The 21,507-nt window shown below is 41.4% G+C and overlaps 1 protein-coding gene across 7 annotated transcripts in view; it reads right to left on the bottom strand.

Moving 5' to 3' along the window:
• Positions 1-2,864: 2,864 nt before the first annotated feature.
• tspan9a (tetraspanin 9a) overlaps positions 2,865-21,507 on the bottom strand; it is a 155,427-nt gene continuing 136,784 nt past the window's right edge. For all 7 annotated transcript variants that reach the window (XM_051073527.1, XM_018664421.2, XM_018664425.2 and 4 more), the window contains 4 exons: positions 14,474-14,575; positions 14,045-14,176; positions 12,573-12,656; positions 2,865-9,493 (listed from right to left, as the gene is read on the bottom strand). In XM_051073527.1, coding sequence (XP_050929484.1) covers positions 9,422-9,493; positions 12,573-12,656; positions 14,045-14,176; positions 14,474-14,575 — 390 coding nt within the window. In that variant the 3' untranslated portion in view covers positions 2,865-9,421. The remainder of the gene's footprint in view (positions 9,494-12,572; positions 12,657-14,044; positions 14,177-14,473; positions 14,576-21,507) is intronic.

A 21,507-nucleotide genomic window follows, 5' to 3' on the forward strand; every position in this document is an offset into this window, starting at 1 on the left:
CTCTGATTTCAAACACTAGCTCATGAAAATGTAATCAAATGTAGTCTGAACTGTCCTTGGCAGCAGGACTACTGTATGTGAATACTTAATCACAGTTTTTTTCAAATGCCTCCTTTGGAGTGCCACAGGGTCCCTCAGGTACCTCAGTTTCTTGCTAGAGGTACATGAAGACTTAATGAGATTGATCTCTCTCTCTCTCTCTCTCTTTATTTATACGTAACGCAACTCAAGTTTTGAGAGATATGAGATGAAATTTTATTGATCACCACAGGGCAATTTCAGTAGTTACAGCAGCTTAAAAGTAGAAGGGAAAGAGTGAGTGATAAATAAAAACTATCTACACTATGTACACCCATCACAGATATGACCTGCAGTGGTTATACATACCTGGTGTGTAGCACTGTATTAAAATACTGCACTAAAAACTGGATAATTGCACCAAAAGAAAAATAATATTAAGTCTTATTGCACAAGAAAGATAAGATAAATATGATGGTAAATAAACAACAAAAATGTTTTATGAATAAGTAAGATATATAGCCCGTAGTATGTATTGTGCTAAGTGGTGGGTGATGATAACAGAGATAACAACAATGTTTTTAGTAATGCTCCTGTTAAAGTCTGTCTGCTGTCGGGACAAAAGTCTTGCAGAAGCGCTCCTTCTTACACTGTGGATTTAAGATCCCCACAGTCTCGTGCAGGTGATATTGGTTGGCTAACATCCTCCACTCACCCACTTCCTCTATGGAATCTAGAGGACCAGGACAGAGCAAGCCCTCTTTATTTTAGTCTTTTTCTGTCCCTCTCCGTGCCCTACACCTCCTCATTAGGCCACTGTGTAGAAGATTGTGGATGCCACCATACTCTCATAAAATAATCAGTGTTGTGCATGCTCCAAAAACCTCTGTCTCCCCAGCATATGGGAAGAACTTTGGCCCTTTTTGTAAAGGATATATGTCTTGTGTTGACCAGTCCACTTTATTGTTGAGGTGAAAACCCATGTATTGTATGCTCCCACCATTTCAACATCCAATCCCTGGATGTTCACCAGTGTAGTCTGGGGCTTTGTCTTGCTGTCATTAATGTGAAGGTGATTGAGCTCACGCCAGCCGACAACATCCTTGAGGACCTCCCATATTCCTGGTCATTCCCTCCTGATGCGCATTGAATGATGGCTGCATCATTGGAAAACTTCTTGTGGTGCCAGTTTCGTGTGTTTTAAGTCAGATGTGTACAGGATCGACAGAAAAGGAGAGAATGCAAATAACCACCACAGCAGACACATACAAGTGTCTCACACACTGTGGTCTGTTGGTGAGGTGGTGATGGTCCACGCAGTCAGGTGGCCGCCTCATCTAGTATCCCCCAGAGCAATGATGGCTGTGTTGTGTTGAAGGCACTGGAAAAGTCAAAAAACATGACTGTCACAGTGCTCCTGGGGTTCTCAAGGTGTGAGAGGGATCTGTGCAGCGGGTAGATGATGCAGTCATTACCCCAGTGCATGGTTGAGAGGCAGATTGCGGAAGGTGTGTATGTATGGTATGTGTGAGGAGCGTGCAGTAGTTGACATCCTAGATGCCCAAAAGAAGGGGTGTGCAGTAGCCAGAGTATGATCGGGACACCGACTGGTCTGTACTTGGGGACCAGAAGCGAATCTGTTAAAAAACAGATTCTGTTCATTCCCATTCCTAATACTGCTTCTGAGCCCCTCCCACTGCCTTTGCTATGTCCCAGGATTGTTTTCAGTCCTCTCCAGACGTCCTTTGCATTGTTCTGTTGTAAGCGCTCTTCCATCTTTCTCCTGTAGCTGTCCTTGCCTTCCTCTATTTTCTTTTTAAGTTTCCTTTGTACCCTCCTCTGCTCTTCTTTGTCCCCAGATCTAAAAACCCCTTTCTTTTTATTCAGCACTGCTTTTAGCTCAGGGGTCACCCAGGGTTTGTTATTGGAGAAACCGTACGTGTTCTCTAGACAAGTTTGTGTAGTCTCTGTAATACAGTGAGTCAGACTGTCCTGCCTGTGTGGCCTACAGTGCACCTCCCAGTCAGTGGTTTCAAAACAGTCCTTCAGCTCCTAACTGGCCTCCCCCTTCCTGTTCATGTCGAATTGTTTAAAGGTACAGTGAAACTTCTACATTTTGGGTTTCTTGCCAAGAGTTAGATGAGAAGATGAATACCACTGTCATGTATTAACCTGAAGCTACTTCCAAAAGCTTGTTGGCTTATCTTATTTTAAAAAGGGGGGGACACCTGTGTGTAAAAATGTTGTGGGTATATGGGGGTAACAAAACAGCACATAATCCACTTTCCTCTTCTAATTTCCTAAAATGTGATGCTGTTCCTTTGAAAATCCCACTGCTTTACCCCCTGGCATCTGAAAAAATATGAATAGATTTAACTTTAATCACATTTGTACAAACATTATGTTACATTACTAAAATGTAGTCTACTTCAGACAGGACATTCAAATAAATATTTTAAGCTAACTGTAGTTTTAAAAGAAGAACTAATAGTATTAAGCCATGTCGGCCTGCACCAGTGTTAGTCATGCTGTTTTTGCCACACGAAGTCATGTCAAAACAACACTACAGAGAGCAAACAGCTTTGCTGTTGTGCAGTTAAAAGGATAGTGAGCTTACTCGGCGAAACATGACAGATTGAGAACAGATAGCGGCAGAAACGATCCGCAGATCACCTCCACTGCAGGTTAACAAGCTGAATAATGTTGTGTGGGGACAATCTAAACAGTCTCATCAAAATGAAAGCCTTCCCAATTCAGGTTAATGAAATGAGCTTGGCGCGAGGGTGAGGGGAAAAAATGTGAAGTGCTGTAATGACTGCTAGGGAAAAAAAAAAAAGTATCCACAGTTGATTCTGTTCACTTTATTTCAATACATGTTACTCATACAAAATAATCTGTACAAAGGCTAAAATAGGTCATATTGTTGCATAGAAGGAACAGTGATGTAAAACAAAAAGCCAGAATGGAATGGCACAATAAACTCAACTCACTGTCACACAGGCCTGATAACAATTAGGTTTAAAAAAAAAAAGGATAAAACTCCATACAAAAATACTCTGCTGTTCACTCCATGCTGTAGAAACATGAGACAAATTGGCGATGGTTGCCACTTTCATCATCTTCCTTTTGTTCTTTAAAAAAAAAAAAAAAAAAAAGAAATCCTGTATGCGAGTAGCTGACTACCATTAGCTCATTTCAGCGTCAGTCCCTCAGGTTTTGTGTTTTTTTTGTTTTTTTTTAAAGAGGCCATTTTAAGGCAGTAATGCCACTGTTTCACTGAATACGCCATGGGATCTGCTGTGACACAGCTTCGCTTTGCTCTTCATGCCAAGTCCTGTCTTCCTACCCTAAAAAAATCAGCATCAAACACTGTTTAAATGCTGGCTATAAAATTGACAGTGACATTTAAAAGGAACACATCAGGAGCATCGAGTCATTAAACATGAAAGGCAATGAGCGTACGGTATCAAGGGGTTTTTGTGACACTCTTTCCTTTATTTAAAAAATAGTTGATTTAGAGAATAAAGAGAGGGTAGTGCACCACTTAGTATAGATATTCAGAGTGCTTTCACATGTAGCAGAAAACTCCACAGGACAAGGCTGGCAGGTATCAGATAGTGCCACCCAGCAGAACACAACATCAAACACACCATTTCTAGAGCATACATTTCCACTGCTCAGATATTCAGCTTTAGCACAGGGGAAGGATTAGGAGGAGATTACAGAAACAATATGTCGAAGGTGGCAAAAAAATAAAATTAAATAATTAAAAAAAACAAAACAGTTTTTATGTCTCAAAATTCTTCACAGCAGACAAAACCCAATTACTGCATGTGCATTCTTCCTTTACCATCTCTGTGGCTTACTGGGAGTGCTTCCATGGATGAGAGGGAATACGTTATACTCCTTCCACATTAAAGGAAAAAAAAAAAAGATAAAAAAAAAAAACATAAGGAAAACTGTGTCTCACTATAAGAGGCAAATGCAGTCAAATAAAATATGAAAACTATACTGACAAAAACACAAATTTACACCAAATTTACACTGCTCCTGTACTTTAAAGGAAAAACATAGGCAGACAAGCTATCAAACATGAGAAGATGAATAACATATAGGTGGAAGATATGTCTTTTGTGTAAGCGAGCACAAAAGAGCATGGGTAGTTAGGCATGTTAAAATTAGAAAATGGCAAATGAACTGTATGTAAATGTGATTACAAGTGGCAGAGGTAAAGTAAGTTACATCAGTCATAAAATGAGCATATTTACATCCAGGGCTAACGTACAGAGCCGATATACTGTAGTAACATTAGCTCTGCACTGTAGTGTCATCTAATAGTACATGCTCTAGAAATACATAATGGGCCTTACACTGGCAGTTTTAAAAGACATACTGCAAATTGTAGCAGCACGTCCTAATTTAATTAAACTAGATCTTAATACAGAGAAGCACGTCGACAAGCGTGCAGTATGCCTTTTGTGGGCTTCACTCGATGCTCTATGCCAAATTCTGCCCTCTCTATCAATTCTGACTTAATTGCTTTAACTGCCTGTAGCAATGTTGAGACAGAAAGGCGTTTTTGCACCTTGTAGAGGAACATCGCAAAGACTAATCCTCTAAGAAACAAATGCTTAATGGTGTCATGTTCTCACAATGTGCAACAATGAGCCTCTGTTGCAAATTAAAAAAAAAAAGAGAAAAAAAAGCCAGTAAAACAGCCTACAACAAGAAAAACAACAGTATATCGTATAAAAACAAACATGAAAACAGCGACAACCAATGTACAAAAATAACATCATAAACAGCTTTTGTTAAAATGGCATTCATCCCTGCTTTCTAAAAACATGGCAGATCATTTTTCTTGACATAAAAACTACGGTGACGGTGGAGAAAATGTAAGCACAGTCAGATCAGTCAGGGGGAGAGCAAGGAGATACAGAGATTGCAGGCTGGGTTTCTGGAGTATGACGTCAGGTTTGGAGACAGACACTGGATTTGTTTTAGGTCTTTTTCTGTGACATCTGTGTTTTCCACCCAATGCAAGACGAAGCAGCACAACAAAATATTTATCTTGTGCTTTTTCAAAACTTCTTGCCTGCAGCGGGGATACTATTGCTGTCTGATTTACAGAACCGTTACAGCTATTCCTCCTATAACCTCTCCCGGGTGCAGAATTTACCTCACAGCTGCTTCTAGGCATCCAAAGAGCACAGCTGTATTTCTACAGTGTCAGTGCTGCCAGCTACCGTATATGTAGCGCCGGGTGTCTGCAGAGAGGCAGTAAATAAAGGATGTGTAGAGAGCTTGTGGAGGCAGCCAAGCAGAGGAGATGTGACCACTCGTGCCTGCGCTGTACATCAGCAGCTGTCATGTTCCCCCCGTGGACGCAACAAGAGTTTAAGCATATGGGGGGCAGGCAGTGAATCACGGCCAACAGGGTCGCTGCACATCACAGCCCAAATCTGTTGCTTCCTGATGCACGAAGGCCCTCTCGGCTTGTCCTTAAACTGTCTAGCAGATTAAGTCATTAGAAAACCAATAAAAAAATGCCAAGAATGACTTCAGGTAATACTCAAACAGCAAACAGGCTGCCAGACTGGAAGAATGTCCAATGAGTGAATCTTGGAGGGTAATTTGTTTTTTTTTTGGTTGTTGTTTTTTTTTCTTGGCCAAGTCATTCGTTAGCTCATATAGCAGCAATATGCAGTGTCTGAGTTTCAAGGTTTCACCCAATGCAACAAACTTTCAACGACCTTGGATGAATTTTAGAACGCAGCCACTTCTGGTCCCAATGATTTCTCCACTCAGCTTTGAATAGCAGCAAACAAATCATGTTAAAGGATAATTTGTTTATTACAGCATAGTCTTGTTTTTTGAGGTTCTGGCCATCACTCCTGTCAGTAATAGAATTAGGCGGGGCAAGAAACACAACCAGATTCCAGACAAATTGATATCCCAGACCTTTTCACCAACTGAAATGGGTCATCAAAGGCTGTTTGCCTGGTTGGAGAATAAAAAGAATCAATTTGTGCTTTCAAGGCAGGATTAAGAAAATTATTAGGAAAAAAACTGTCTTCTTCCTGTTTCCAAAATCACACCCTTTTTACTAAATGGTGTGCTATGTTCACAGTCAAATTATAGATGCAAAAATTACAGTCATAAGACACTTCACCTCATAGTGATGACGCAAATTGATGCTGATTCATAAGCATCCAAAATCTCTTATTTGGACACAGCAATATCAACGGGAAGATGACATTGATACAGTTGCCACAGGCTGTTATAAGTCAACTAATTCTAAGGTCACACTGTGCCCTGATTTTCCACTTGCTGACGGTTTTTGGGAATCTGAGAAAAGCCCCACATCACAGGCAAATTAGCGCTTGATCGTTATTTGCAACTGTTCAAAGATGCAATCCAAGAAACTCACTGATGCATCGCAAATGCCCCACAGACATCTAGCAGTCCAAATCCAAGTCCAAATCTGGTAGTATGAAAAGTGTTGTGACCCGTATGCAACTGGATATAAGTGCGGCTATAAGTGCGGCAGCAAGTCACAGCCGGTGAGAGGGGAAGCCCGAGAAAGAAGTGTTTTCACGACAAAATGTTGGAGACCTGACAGACCCATTGGGGATTCGTCCTGGGGAAAGTCCACACCACAATGATATCAAGATTTCAGATTACAAGACAAGTTGTAAAGTGTTAACAGTTCAGCAATCTGATGACTTTGTAAGTCATGTAGTGAGTACTTGACATAACACCTCTTACACATCCGTTAGACTACTTTACAAAACTGTTATGGTGTGTACAGACTGTGCTTGATTTGACAGCTCCCTCACAATGTGGTTTTGTTGCACCTTAGGACAGGGCAGGACAGTTTACACTGTTAACGCTGTTATTAGTTCATAGAGTTTGGTAACATCATGTGATTTCAAGTGTACTGTAGCTCCACCCAACTTCAACCTGATTAGAGGTCTAATCAGTCAGAGTAATTGGTAGCACCTGTGCAGGTGCAAAGGGCGCTGAAATCAGCATATTTCCTCGACAGATGTGAAGAATGTTAGCTGCTCCTCACATCTGCTACTGCGTCTGTGTGGACTGAAAATGACATTGTCGCATTCAAATAGATAAGTCACTTCCAATTCAAGTCCAGATAGATAAAAAAAATAAATAATAACACCTCCATCACAGAAAATGGCTGACATGAACACAGAAACTGAAAATCAGACTGGCAATTCAGTCTGATTATCAGTCTAAGACACGAACAGTCTGATGCTCATACACGGTCTTAAACAAGCCCTCCAACCTTCTGGTGCACATGATGTAAGTGTACAGACACAGTTTGCCTGTTGAATGAGCGATTATTACTGACATTTTGAGTGTTGTTTACAACTTGTCTGATCATCTGACTGTCTCCTCTCAATGCCTGTCCATTTCTTGCCCCATTGAACTAAAATGAGATTTCTAAAATGATGTAACCGTCTTCTCAGATCTCAGTGTGTACTTCGGAGAGTACAGTGTAATCATAACCAGTGATATCTGACCATAACTAACTGATGGCCAAAGCTAAAATTATCCTTTAACAAAGAGCTAGCCCTCCACACTGCCGCCTCTCACATACACACAGAAGTTTTGAAGCCTAGAGCGAACACACTGGAGGGCATTTTCTTTTAAGTTGCCACAGCAGATGTAGAGTATTTTCAGTCTTAAAGAGGCTGGCTGATTCTTAGGCCTCCTGCAGTGAATCGGCAGTAAACAGACATAAACAGACGTGTCCTACAGGGCATGTTGCCATACCTATCTGTCTCAGCTTTGATCTGCCTACCCTCCTGCCACCCCCCCCCACCCCCCCACCCGTTGGCAGCAAGAAAAGGCGGCTTATGAATAATCAGAGAAGTTGCAAACCAGAGGTGGAACTGCATGATGGGCAGGAACGTCAGCAGAGATGCTGTGTGTACATTTGGAGCAAACAGCTCGTTGCTTTCTGACATGTGGGAAGAAAATTGGGGTGAAAAAAAAAAGAAAGAAAGATGTAGTGGGGTGGGTGGGGTGGAGGGTTGACAGCCAGAGAGAGAAAGGATGAGGGGGGCAGAGCGAATGGATGAGATCTCAAGAATATAGAGGAGAAAGGCTCTGGCCGCCTCCGCCAACACAATTGATGGCAGCAGCGAGACAACATGTCTGGTCTGTTTTTGCCCCTTGTGCCCTTGCTTCTCTGGATTTCTATGTTCTGTTTTTTTTTTTGTTTGTTTTTTTTTTTCTTTTGGTTGGTTTCTTTGCAGCTTGGACAGTGTGATAAAACACACCCACAAAGCTACACACACACAGAGAGAAATATAGGCAATTCAGGCCGTATTGTCAGAGGGGGAACTTCATCACCCAGATCTCTTCACTTGACAGTCCTGGTGGAGCCCTAATAAACAGCCATTTTACACCATTTGTATTGTCTCACAGGGAATGGGAACATTGCTGCTGCGTGGCAGCACAAAGTGTGTGTCTGTGTGTTCACGGACAGATTTGTGTGTTACAATTTATTATTCAGAGGCTATTGCAGAATTTGCTATAAAATGAATCAACTGATGATTCCTCACGCTTACATGACGTTCCTCCATCATGCTCACTTTACCCAAATCTCTACAGCCAAATGAAAAAAATATGAATCAGGGATTACATTAGACTCCATCCTGACATATCTGTGCCCCTCCACAGCAACGGCACTTCAAATCCAACCCCACACACACACACACACTGCATGTCTGAGAGCTCATTGCACTGATCTGTTCAACACTTACATTCCACAGGAGCACTGATGACATACTTTCTTAAAAAAAAAAAAAAAAGGAAAAATCTGCTCGACATTTTGACGACAAAGGTAAATCAGTGAAGTAGAAAACTAGCATGCCATGTTGGAACTTTTTTCATTTACAAAGGAAAAAGGGGGCTTGACTTTATTCAACATAAGGAAAAAAAACCTCCACAAGAGGTGGAAGGTATTATCAGTTTCATATGTTCGCTTTAGCCTCAGCAGGGGGGTATGTGGGCATTAGTAAAGTCTTCATTGTTTCAAAGTCTTTCCTTCCTTCCAGCAAATTGTTAGTCCAAGCAAAAAAAAAAAAAAAAGAAGAGTGCCAACCAATGGGATCCTCTTCCTTGCCAAAAGTAGGTGTCCCTTCTCTTCCAGTTGTGGTACTCTTTGGCAAAATGAATGGTGAGAGGAGAGAGCACATCAGAGCGGGGACACAGCTGGAATCTGTACAGAAGGTCTGGGAAGTGGCGATGGGGGCAAAGGGTGCTCTAAAGAGGTTATAAAGTGAGGTGGGGAGGGAGAGCAGGGGTGTTTAAATCAGAGTCTTATCCCATCAGGCAGTGGGGCTCCTCTCCACTGGGTGCCTTCCCCTCAAGGCTAAGCGTCGTATTTCTTCCCCGTTCTGTGGATGTGGTGGAACAGCGTCATGGAGAACGCCATGCCCAGGAGCTGTGGAGGGAAGGGGAGAAGGAGATAGTGAATTTATGTCTGCATATATAGTGCATATATGTGTCTGCGTATGATATATGTGTGTCCCTGTGATCTTTTTTGATGTTGCTGCCTTGGGCTAGTTTGTGTTTTGATGCACAATAATTCCTGTGGTGAAGCACAAGCACATTTTCGTTCACTCCCTTTTTCTCAGATGGCCTTCAAACGCAAGCTCTGGTGTCTTTATGATGGAAAAAAAAAATGTACAGCGTGCACAAACATTAAGTCAATGAAGTAAATTGAGATGCCATTGAATCAAAGTAGCCAGCTATCGCTTTGAAGTTTCCATTACCCCTGATACTTCTACATCAAACACAGTCACAAGGCTGATCCTAAAACCATTATCTGGCAAAGTTGGAATGGCAGGGAAACTGCAAAGTACTGTATGGTGCATTGTCAAATAAAAAGGCAACGTGGACTTTCTGCAAACAGGCTCCACTGGGGATTCCTACAGTATGTGATCAGCCTGTGAAAGCTGCTGATTCTCTTCCTTTAGTTTCAGTCTAAACCTAATTCATAACGGCTGCTTCAGAGAAAACACCACCTTAAGCCGCTGTCAATCAAGGAACGAAGTGCTATTTGTGGTAAACATCCAGCTAAGAGGGAATTAGGACCAATAAAAAATTGCTTCAAAAACCAACCTAATTATTTACACATGGCTCATCTGTGCAGCTCTGACAAGTTTTAACTGTCTCCTTCATTCACCCTGAGTGAGATGACATGACAACTGGACTTCAAAGTTCAATCATCTGTCCATGCTTAAGAATATATAAATACTGCAGAGGTTTCCGAAACCATTGTGGATGAAGTTATACATACAGACTTTTAGCCAGTGTCTGTCATATATGCTGCAAGTCTAAATCATTCATAAGCCTGTTCTCAGTGCCTCTGGATATTATGTATCATGGCAGACTTGTGGGACATCAGCTTTTCATGTTGCTCTTCACCGTTCCGTCTCTCAACATGCCTTCGAGTTTGCTAATCTGACAGCTCAAGGTCTATTTCTCAACTCTCCTGCCCTTCACCTGAATCAGAGGAGAACGTGTGTATGTGTGAGAGAGAGATCATTAAAATTAATGTCAGCCAAGTCTGTGTTGCAGTGTTTAATTTTAAGACTTTATCGGTCTCCAAACAGAGCCTGTATTTGTCAGTGTTCTGCATGTGCATACTGTGGATGAGTGTGTATTCTGAGAAGAAATGAAAAGACAGGGAACAGATAAGAGTCAGACAGAGAGGAAGGAAGGAGTCAGTGAGTTAGAATAAATGCATGTGAGTGAGCAGAGTGGCTGATCTTGTCATGATTACATATTGATCTGAAGTTGGCCCACAGACTGTACAAAGCTGACTTTCCCTCAGTGTGGCTGTGAACTTTAACTAAGGCTCAACCACCATCTTCCCCTAAGGACACTGGAAATGTGCAGGGTCATACAAAACTCAAGACAGAGATTTAATAGTGAGGCTACCTCGCTCTGAATGAACCATGGATTCACGGGTTAGCAAGCTGAAGACTTGTCATGCATGAGCACAGTCACAGACAGGCCAGGGAGGGCAGTGGAAATGAAGCAAGAAGGGATGTGAAAAGCATGAAAAGTAAAATGGAAGAAGTGGAGTGCAGAGAATGAGCATGAACAGAGATATTAATAAGTGAGTTACATCTTAGGATTTTACCCAAAGCTTTCAAGGACAGCAGGTGGAAGATACACTGATAATAGATCTGTCTCTTTAATTTTTATGAATTATATATCTTAGTAGCTGGAGGAGTGAAATATAAGAATTGGAAGGTGAAGTGTAGTCAGAAATGTTTGGTAGGTGCTCGAGATTAAATAAACCCGTGGAAAAAGGTGCAGCACAGACAGCTATTGTTAGAGAGGGGTGACCTAGGGACGGAGCAGAACTCTTAAGGTGTGTTCAGACTGACTGTGAAGTGAATTATAGACGAAGTACAATTGCACACAAAGTCGAGTGGGTGCGAAAAGATTTGCCCAAGGCGGCATCTGTCCATCCATGCATCCATCTATTACGGGTTAGGAGCCTATACCAGCTTCCATTAGGCAAGAGGAAGGAAAGGTGCTCTGGACAGGCTGCCAATCTATCAGAGGGATGTATGGACAGGAAGTCATTCCCACACATCTAAAGCTCTACACACATTCCAAATCCAGCAACTTGAGTGAAAATTTCAACTTGAGTGAAAATTTTACCGCCATCCCGGGGCTTTATAACTCACATTTCACAAACGTACAGAGTTTTTACACAAACACACTTTACCCCTTACAGACATACACACGCTGTCGATGCATATGTTGCTTGTTAACTACAGCTTACATCTGTACATTTAGTTCAAAGGCTGTCTGGAGCAAATAAACGCTGACTGCAAAAACAGTCCAGCAGTCAAATTTGTGCAAACCTGAGGAAAACAATTTGCTTTGATTTGTTCAGTCTGAAGACACTTTTGGGACTCAAACTCCAAGTAAGTGGAAAAACTACTGCAAAGAAAGTGAAAGTGAGACACTAATTGTATGAAGAGGGATAGATGTAAAGTAGAGCTCAGGACAAAAAAAAAAAAAAAAAAAAAGTGTATGACCAGAGGAATATCTATCATCCCTCTCAACAGAGCCTTTAATCTGTGACTCCATACCTCCTCTATATTTAGTATCTCTGCTCTCCTATCTTCTCATGGCTCCTTATACATCACTATAGCCTGGCATTAAGCCAAGTGGCTTTGATTCTCCCAGACAGGATCATGGTGCAGAAGACAGTGACTTCAATATTTCAAGATGTGTGGGAGCCCAGAACGCCTACTGAGCACAGGGCTCAGAAGTTTCTCAGTAGACGATGGTGGCACAGAGGCCACTGGATGCACATGTTATTTATTTTTTCTTTTTTAACATGTTGCCAGGCAGGCAGACACAAACAACTGCACCCAGACACAAAGCAAAAGAAGAAAAATAGAGATGGTGAAGAAAAATGGAAGGGAAAATAAATGGGAGAGAGGCTAAAAAAAATGGAGAAGGAAAGAACAATTTATCACTGAGCCTCCTACCTGCACTACCAATATGACCATGCCTATGGTTCCCAGCAGGTGCTTGTTTTCATCCAGCCATTCCTCCACTTTCTCGAAGCAGCCCTGAAATGAAACAAAAGCTTGTAAAGGTACCACAAAAAAAGGTGCATTTTCAGCATGATAGAAGAATCATGTCACTTCGACCTAACCATCCAGTTCACGCTTTTCTGGAAAAAATGCTGTCCTTTACATGTGACATATACCCTTGGATGAATGAACTAACAGGTGAGGTGTTAAAAGAAGCGAATTCCCTCTGAGTGATGACTTTAATATGCAGACTTATAGGCCATATGGACACACGTGTGCACTTTCTCTTAAATGTATTCCCGCCTGGGTTCATTGAAAGGTCACTCACTAGCAGGGAGGTGGAGTGAAGGACTTTAATGGTGGTTTCACCTGCAAAGTGGTGCCCCTTCTTGGGTGTGGGTGCTGAGGCAGCATGTAAGTCTCAACTATATAGTGTGTTGCTGTCTCCTCTGGGCAAGATTACACAAGCTTTTAGTGCTGCGCTATCCCTATGGGTCAGCTCTATGTCTGCCTATTCTCATTTTGCTAATTATATTACAGCTTTTAATCCCCCATTTTGGACCTGTTAACAAACCACATGCCAGACCAATAGCAGATTAGACTTGTAATGGGAGATTTGGCGAACATTGCACTGCAAGTTTTTTCAGAAAAAAAAAGAGCTGTTGTCTCATGCATAATGGAAAAAATCTAGCGTGATCAGAATTCAGCAATAAGAGGAAAAGTTTAAAGCTACTCACAGAGGCTTGTAAAAGCAGCTACTGAGCAGATGGACTGAGTATTAAAGATGTATAAGATTTGTGATTTTTATGTCCACTGCGAATACTGTACTAATACCAGTCATGCTGGCTTCGGGCAACATAATCATTATTTAAAGTCACGTATATTCAAACACAACTTCAAACATGGCCTGAAACAACAAGACCATATGCATTTAGCTGATGATCTCAATAGTGGTATATATATTTAGTCATATGGAGTTATGATGGATAATGGGCTTTTGGGTACAAACAGGCCCCACAGCCCCTCCTAGAAAGACACCCAAACTACAAGAGATGCAAAATGTCTACAAACAAATGCAGCCAAGTCATTAATGGTAATTTTGGTTTAATGCAGTCATTTTGTGTATGTTTGTAGTCATTTGGTTTCTCTTTGTAGTGGTTTTGCATCTCTGTGGTTGTTTTGAGTCTCTTTGTAGTCTTTTGTGGCTATATGTTGTCTTGTGCATTTGGAGTAGATTTGTTCTGCATCTCTTTGTAGTGATTTTGAGTTTCTTTATAGTCAATTTTATTATCTGTCTGTTTCTCTCTGTGGTATGTTTTGTCTCTTTGTAGTCATTTGTTTGACTTTCAAAAAAAAAAAAAAAAAAACACTTCAAACAACACCTCTGTGTCCATGTGTATGCATTTACATCCATCTGAACTCACCCTGTTCCAGAACATGTTGGTGGAGTTGCGTCCACAGTTCTGATAATGTTCCTGGCAGCAGCGGTCAGGAACTACTTTCTCCTTCAGGGCCTCGTGCCAGTCGGTGTACGCTATCACACCGCAGCACTTCCACTGTGAATGTCACACACACACACACACACACAACATTAGTTAATGCTTTAATGTAACAAGTATTGTAATTAGTCCTTTTGCTTTAGAGGGCTACAATAATGGAACAAAATGCACTTCAACAGCCAGTTTTGACTTTTAATGCAGCATTAATGCCACGGCTACAAGCCAAGAAATACATTAGCTGGAATATGTCAGTAAAACTTTGCATTTATATATCAATTCTAGTGTTGTGATTGACCAGTCATGCTAATGTTTCTAAAATTTGATGTAATGCATGGTGTGGAGTGGTCTGCCTACCTCTGCCTGGATAATGTTCCAGGCGTTTCGCAGGCCTATGTTATTTTCTGAGTTGTAGAGAGCCAGCCCATCCTTCAGATCCTGCTTAGCATTCTCACTCACCTAGAGATGAAAAAGACAACACCAGCCTTGATTAGAGAGAAACCTTGGCTTTAAAGAGGTTGGCTCAGCCAGAACTGAGAACTGACTTTCAGCATTAATTATAGTCTTTATATTGGAGTAGGCAGTTGAAGCTTGAGTGCTTGTAAGGGTGCATTCACATTTATTTATTTTCCTTTTTGTGCTTTTTTAGTATTTTTAGATGGTTGGGTGTGTGATTGATCATGGATTCCTTGTTTTGTGCATTGACTGATCATGATGAAGCATAGACAGGTGGCACAGATGACTACAGATCTGACATATGTCATGTGTCGCTTCACTCGCCCCCACCCATCCACACCACACACACCACACACACACACACACACACACACACACAGACATAGTTTCAACATGCCCCTCAGCAGAGCCAGCAAATCACTTTCCTCTTGACTGAACCCCAACAATGTGCTCAGGGTTGTGGCATGTCTGATGGAGATTAATATCTCATTGGATGTGTTAATGAGATACAAAATCAGAGCTTTACTTCTCCTGCACTTGGCTTTGCCTGTGGGGGATTTGCTAACTGCCAGGACAGATTGAGAGGCTCCTCAGATATAGGGGTAATTATCACTGGAAAAATGACATGTACTGCCAGAACCATCATGCGCAGCATCCAAGGCAACACAAGTTATATCACAACAAAAGGAACACACTTACTTTAATAGTTAAAGCTTTAGGCTTCAGACTATACCCTGGAATTTAAAAAAAAAAAAAAAAAAAAGAAAGAAAGAAAAAGAAAAAAGAAAGAAAAAAAATCTGTGCACAATAAGAGAAGCAGCATCATGTTTGTCACCGCCTGACACAACAAGGTGTTTTTAGCTATTCTCCAATTTCTTTTCTCAGAGAGGGAGGACTAGTGTCAGCTAGACATTGTGTGGAGGCTGCTCAGTAAATCCCTTGGTTAGAAAAAAATAGCAGAGGCAGAAAAACTGAGGCAGCATGGTTTTTTTACCGTATAAAAGAAATTTTTTATGTCACTCGACTAATTACCTGTTTATGCTGTATCGTATATGAGAGACACCGAACCAGCCTTTGATTGTACAGAAAAGTAAATTAAGCTTTGAATTAAGTGGTTCAGCAATTTACTGGTGGGAAGAAAAAGCCTCAAACCCTTGTTTTCTGAGCTGCAAGGCACAAGAAAACTATTTGCTGAATTAAACATAAAAGTCAAACTGATTTTTCACTGAGTAATTAAAGTTTCCTTGGCAATAAAGTGCTTTAGTAATCATTAATCATGCAAGACCGATTTAAAACAACCTCTAAAACCTTTGAAATAAGATTAGTATCATTTCAAATTTCACATTCTTCTTTCTCGCTCTGTAGCTCTGCTGGTGCAGTGGAGCAGATCTGTGTGTTGCACCCCAGGCTGCAGGGCCCCACCATATCCGTCCTTGTGCAGGAAAATGAGATGAGGAGCAGCATAATCAATCTCTGCCTCATACTTTGTTTCTATCCTCTATCTTCTCCTCTCTCTATATGTGATGCTGCTCTCGCTCATTACTGACTCCTTGCACTAACACAGTCACTTGAGAGCAGGGCCCTCCCCTACTACAATAAAAATTGTCTTCTGAGTCTCCAATAAGTCTCCGCACATCTTCCATTTCATGTGTGGAAGTCTTTGTTATAGCCTGAAATGAAACTTAATGATCCAGATTTACTGCTAACGAGAGGCAGACAAATGACTGCAGAACAAACAGGGATTTGATCATGCAACACTCTGACCCATTTTCTCCCTGCGAAAGGAGCAGACACAAACACATCCTTTGTTGAATTAGCCTATTTTTTTCTGATAAGGAAAACTAACTTCTTGACTGAAACTCGTGTTGCTTTTAATGGAAATTAGTCACAAATAAGAGACAGACATCATATTTTGGCGACATATAACTCCTGGTGAGTTTTCTGTGAAGGTTGCACACAGGGCATCAATGCAATATCTCATGTGCGGCATATTGACAAAGCCCAGAGACACAGCTCATACTTTGCTATTACATAGATAAAATGGCAGTTTAATCTGGGCTGAAAAAGTCCATGTTGATGTCACATTCATCACAGAAATCTAAAGGGTTGAGCTTCGCCAGCCAGGAAAACACGTGTCAGAGGGAAAAGTGCAGATATTCGTGTTGACAGGGGGAAGGAAGGAGTAGGCTTTCTATCCAAATTGGTGTTTGTTTTCTGTCACTGTGCACGACAGCAGAGAACAGAGACGGGATGGTGGATTGTCTGATAAACACCTGTCACTTGAGAGACTGTAATAACACAAATCATCCAGTCAGTACTGACGTTACCAAATGGTAAGGTATTTAAGCTATTTGTAATTAGTTTTCAATTTTGTTTTATATTTCTTTGAACAATACTAATTTTTCTATTTTACCAGAGGTTCCCAGGCAAGGAAATATGCTCTGTGAATATTTCTGTGTTCTCTGTGCTGGGATCAGTGTGATGTGATATTAATAATTCCAGTGCAAGGACTCCTTACTGTCAGAACTGGGCCCCAGATCTGGTGACATGTGAACACCTTGGGGACCAGTTACACTGGGACATGTCACTGTGCAGACACGGAGCCACACTGCTTACTTATAACAAGAGTACATAACCATGACCGACCAATTTTTAAAAAATGTGAAAGATCTCATTTCTTTTGTCTGTCTTTCGATGTTAAATATGCACCACAAATCAATTCCTTTTGTTCAGACAGCAAAGGTCACATCTGTGCCACGTAAGTGACTAATTCTGCCACGGGAGCAGACATTTACAGTACTCCAGTGTTGATTCCCTTGTATTTTCTTTCGCATTAGTGTTACCTCTGAGGACAACAGGCTAACAACTGGTGTCTCACATGGCCATTTGGTGAGTGCTGTGAAGCATTTAGAGATGCTCACATAACACAAGAAAGCATTGCTTATTTACAGTAGGTTGTGTGATGGGTGTATAGAAGAGCAATTAGTGTATTGTGTGTGAGTTTTTATTCGCTTTTACCCAACTGCTATTTATCACCTTGAGTAATTACAATCTTCAAACGATGTTACAGTGTTTAATTCCAAAGGAATCGCAGTCTCTGCTGTACAATTTCATAAAAAAAGATTACGCAGGTGGTTCAGTAAACATATTACCACTCTCAAAGAAGCAAAAACAGCCCATCTGTGAAATAAGACAAATGGTATATGTACTGTGTGAAAATATAACTGGATAAAAAATTTGGGTTTTTAGTAGTCTGCCACCTTCTGTGAACACTGACTGGAGCCTCCCATACATAAGTGTTTCTGTTGTTGTTGTGGTGGAAGGAAGGCAACATTACACACAAGTGAATATCATTTGTATTTTGTGGAACGTATACAGCATTTTAGTCTGGACTTAGCAATTCACTGAGCCTCAGAGTGGATGTGGGAAACAGGGCTTGGAGTTGGTAGGTGGTACCTGCTCAGGGCTGTGACCAATCACAGCAGACTGGGGTTTTTGGGAGGGAAGCATTATTAATATGGACTGTTTCAGCAAGAGGGTAAAAAAGGACGTGCTACAGAAATGGACACCTCAAGCCCACTTTTGAAATAAAAATATGAAGTCGAAAATTACCATAATATGGCTTCCATGTAATGAATGTAGGTCCAATATTCACTCTAATTTTAGCTCTGTTTTAGTCTCCACCACCTCCTGATGGAAATATCTGGCACTTAAATTGTGATTTACTCCACTATGATCACTGGTTAGTCGTTAACTTTGTCTGCTGTTAGGTGCTGGACAGGTAGTGGGTTTTAATAGCTTTCTAATAGCTGTGACAATAGCTACATGCTGCACCAGAAAATGACACTATGGGAGTGGTTGAATTGGTATCAGCAATAACACTGAGCTGATTGAAGCAAAGAAGTGAGGAGTTAGGTGATAATCCTCTGTGGGTTAGTAAGTATAAACGATCCATTATTAATTAATCATTAACATCATTAATATAAAATGATGATATGATTATAGCTGCTTTAGATACACCATCCTTTACTTGCATATTTACCCCTCATGACACAATGTACTAACCATCGGCACTCTGGAAAACCATGATGGCTCATAGGAACTCACACTGTGAAGCAGCAGAGGTGCAGTTACATTTAGGCCAAATTACCTTGGTCAGTATCAAGTTAAATTTTGATGATGATATTTTAAGTTATGCAGAAAACCATAGAGTCCTCATTAATATTAAATGAATTAAGGTGCATCAGTTTTCATCACTACATTGTGGCATTTTCCATAAAAACAGCCTTGAAAATCATGCCAAGGATAAAAGTGGAGAGTAAAAAGGGTCTTTACTGTAAGAGAGGGCACTCTACACACATTTCCACTTTGCAGGACTAGTCTTCAAATTTCTATTTCCTGTTCTTCTCACCTCATCCCCCCCCATCGTCTTCAGTCTTCAGACATGACTCATCCTATGAAGTCTTAAACAGCTGCACAAGCCAGAACAAATTGTCACTCATTTTACTGCTTCTTTGAATGAAATAAAACAAGTCTTTTTTCTGCTTTGTCAGATCACAGAGGCACTGTTGGCTTACCTCCAGTCAGCTGAGAGAGTGTTACCTAACAAAACACTGAAGTGACAGTCACACCCCATCTTCCATCACTAGATGTGCACTCTTCAAGAGTAAACTCAGGTTAACATACTGAAGCTTCCTATTTTTCCTCCTATTTTTTTTTCCATTCATTCCACTATATCTCTTTCAAAAGTGCTTAGCATCCTTGTCCTCTCTTACACATTCATCATTGGGTCATCTGTATACTGTCAGTGCTTTAATCATCCAATCCTTTGACTCTTAGGACCCTAAGGGCAGAAGCTAACAGTATTTTACCGTTGCTCTCATTGCACAGCTAAATGCGTTCGCTAACTGCCCTGAAAGTATAATAAATGATGTGGAGAGAAACAGAATCTCAACCAGAGATCCCCAACAGCACATCATTAAACAGGATTCTTAATTCCCTCAGTTGCTCAGCAAGCCTGTGCCGGCTAGCCCAAGGCCAGGGCACTCGACAGAGCAAGGGGAAGACCCCCCCGCTACTACACTGTAATTGGTCTGAAAAAATAAAACTTGACCAGGGTCTAAACGTTGTTCTGCTTGTACACAAATGCAACACAATAGGGATGTGGCATTGCCTTCCTTGCTCTCCAAAACCAGTCTGTTATGTGACTTACTTTCCCTCTTCCCCCATGACATCATTGCCTCTCCTCTGACTCTCCTATTAAAACTGACACCTCACATTTGTCCCCTTTTGATCCCCTCTTTAGACTATTTTTATGTGCGTCTCCCTCTCTTCTCCAGCACCTTCTCTCCCTAACACATTCGTGCTTTTCCCCTGGCTTTGACATCTCACCTCCCCTTTTACCTGTATCCACCTGCTTTCTCACTATATCCCTCAACACCTCACTACCTTCTTGCACTTTCTGTCGTTCCCCCCCTCCAACATCCCCACACACGTGCTCTGGTGCTTGCCAGGTTCTACTTCTTCATTCTGAGCTAATAAACCTTCACTGGCGTTCAGCTTGGCGTGTTGGGTCGACGGAGGCACAATGAGGTCACAGCGTTAAAGAGGGATGGCTGTAATCTGGTTTGTGGCCCAGCCATCTGCTGTAGTCAGCTGGTTGCTAACCGCAGGGCCAGCCTTTATTATACTACAGCCTCTACATGGCATTTAATCAGGAAGCTTAGCACCACTGGGCTGTGGAAGCAAAGAGGGAGTACCTACACGTAAGCCGTACCTGGCGGCATGACTGCTGGGGCAAAGAAGACGAGAAAGAAATTCTCCATTATGGAGAAAAGAGCCGCACCTCTTAAGCAGGATTAAACTGCTGGAAATGCAGAAATAAGGGGGGGGAGAGACAGGGTGACTAAATGAAAGAAGTGAAAAAAATGTTCCTGCAGCAAAACCAGATACTGTATGTTCATTTCTTCCCCACATCTCGTCGACAGCTTGTCACCTGGAAGGGTCCCAGTTCGCAGAGGCATCACTCATGACTTAGAGATGACCTATTTGAAAGACTAAAATATCTGTTTTGCAGGCCTCTGTTGATGCACGTTTAAAAGCTGCCAACTACTGTATGTCTTCCAGACTTGTTAATAAATGCCTTGTGATTAGGAGATCAAATAGGAGAAGTGAATTAGCGATTCCTCTGATCACAGCCTGTAGCAGAGGATGAGGAGAGCCTCACACAGCATACTAGATCTCACTGGGGAGAAGCAAGCCAAGAGGAGAGAGGAAGAAAAAAAATAAAACAGGAAGCAATATCTGACGGCCTTGTGTGATGGACATCGATTGTCCTTCATTTAATTCGTTCTTAAACATATGATGCCATCTGAATAATAGCACGGCAAAATTTTCCCAAATTTGCAGGACGTCTTATTTGGAAGCAGTCTGAAAATGCCATCTCCAATTACATATAATTTGCTGTAATGGCCTTTCTCTCCAATGACATTTGAAGACCAATAAAGAGAAATATGTGCTAGCGATCAGCATTATCATAGTTTCATAACCCATTAGATGTAAGCCAGGATAAACACAGTGTGATTTAGCAAGATGGGACAAACATAAAATATAGCTGATATTTGCTGGCACTGGTGTGAATGAAAGATAGTTCTCCCCGACGAATGTCCAATCCCTTACTAATTCAGACTCATTTGAAAAATCCTCAGCCCTACTTGGCAATCTTTGCCCTCCTTCACAGGTGATGGTAAGGCGCTGCTGTGAAGTCAAGAGGCTCTCTACTTAAATTCCACTGGAGGGATCAGCATTTGGTGCTTTTTTCCATCTTCTTTTTTCCAAAGTTAAGCCGGTAATATTTAGGAGATAAAGCAACAGACATATTTACTCCTGACAGGGTGTGCCTGTGAGACCTGATCCAAATCTGCGAATGGATTGGC

The sequence above is a fragment of the Lates calcarifer genome, linkage group LG10 (assembly GCF_001640805.2).
Source record: "Lates calcarifer isolate ASB-BC8 linkage group LG10, TLL_Latcal_v3, whole genome shotgun sequence".
In the NCBI taxonomy this organism is placed as follows: domain Eukaryota; kingdom Metazoa; phylum Chordata; class Actinopteri; family Centropomidae; genus Lates; species Lates calcarifer.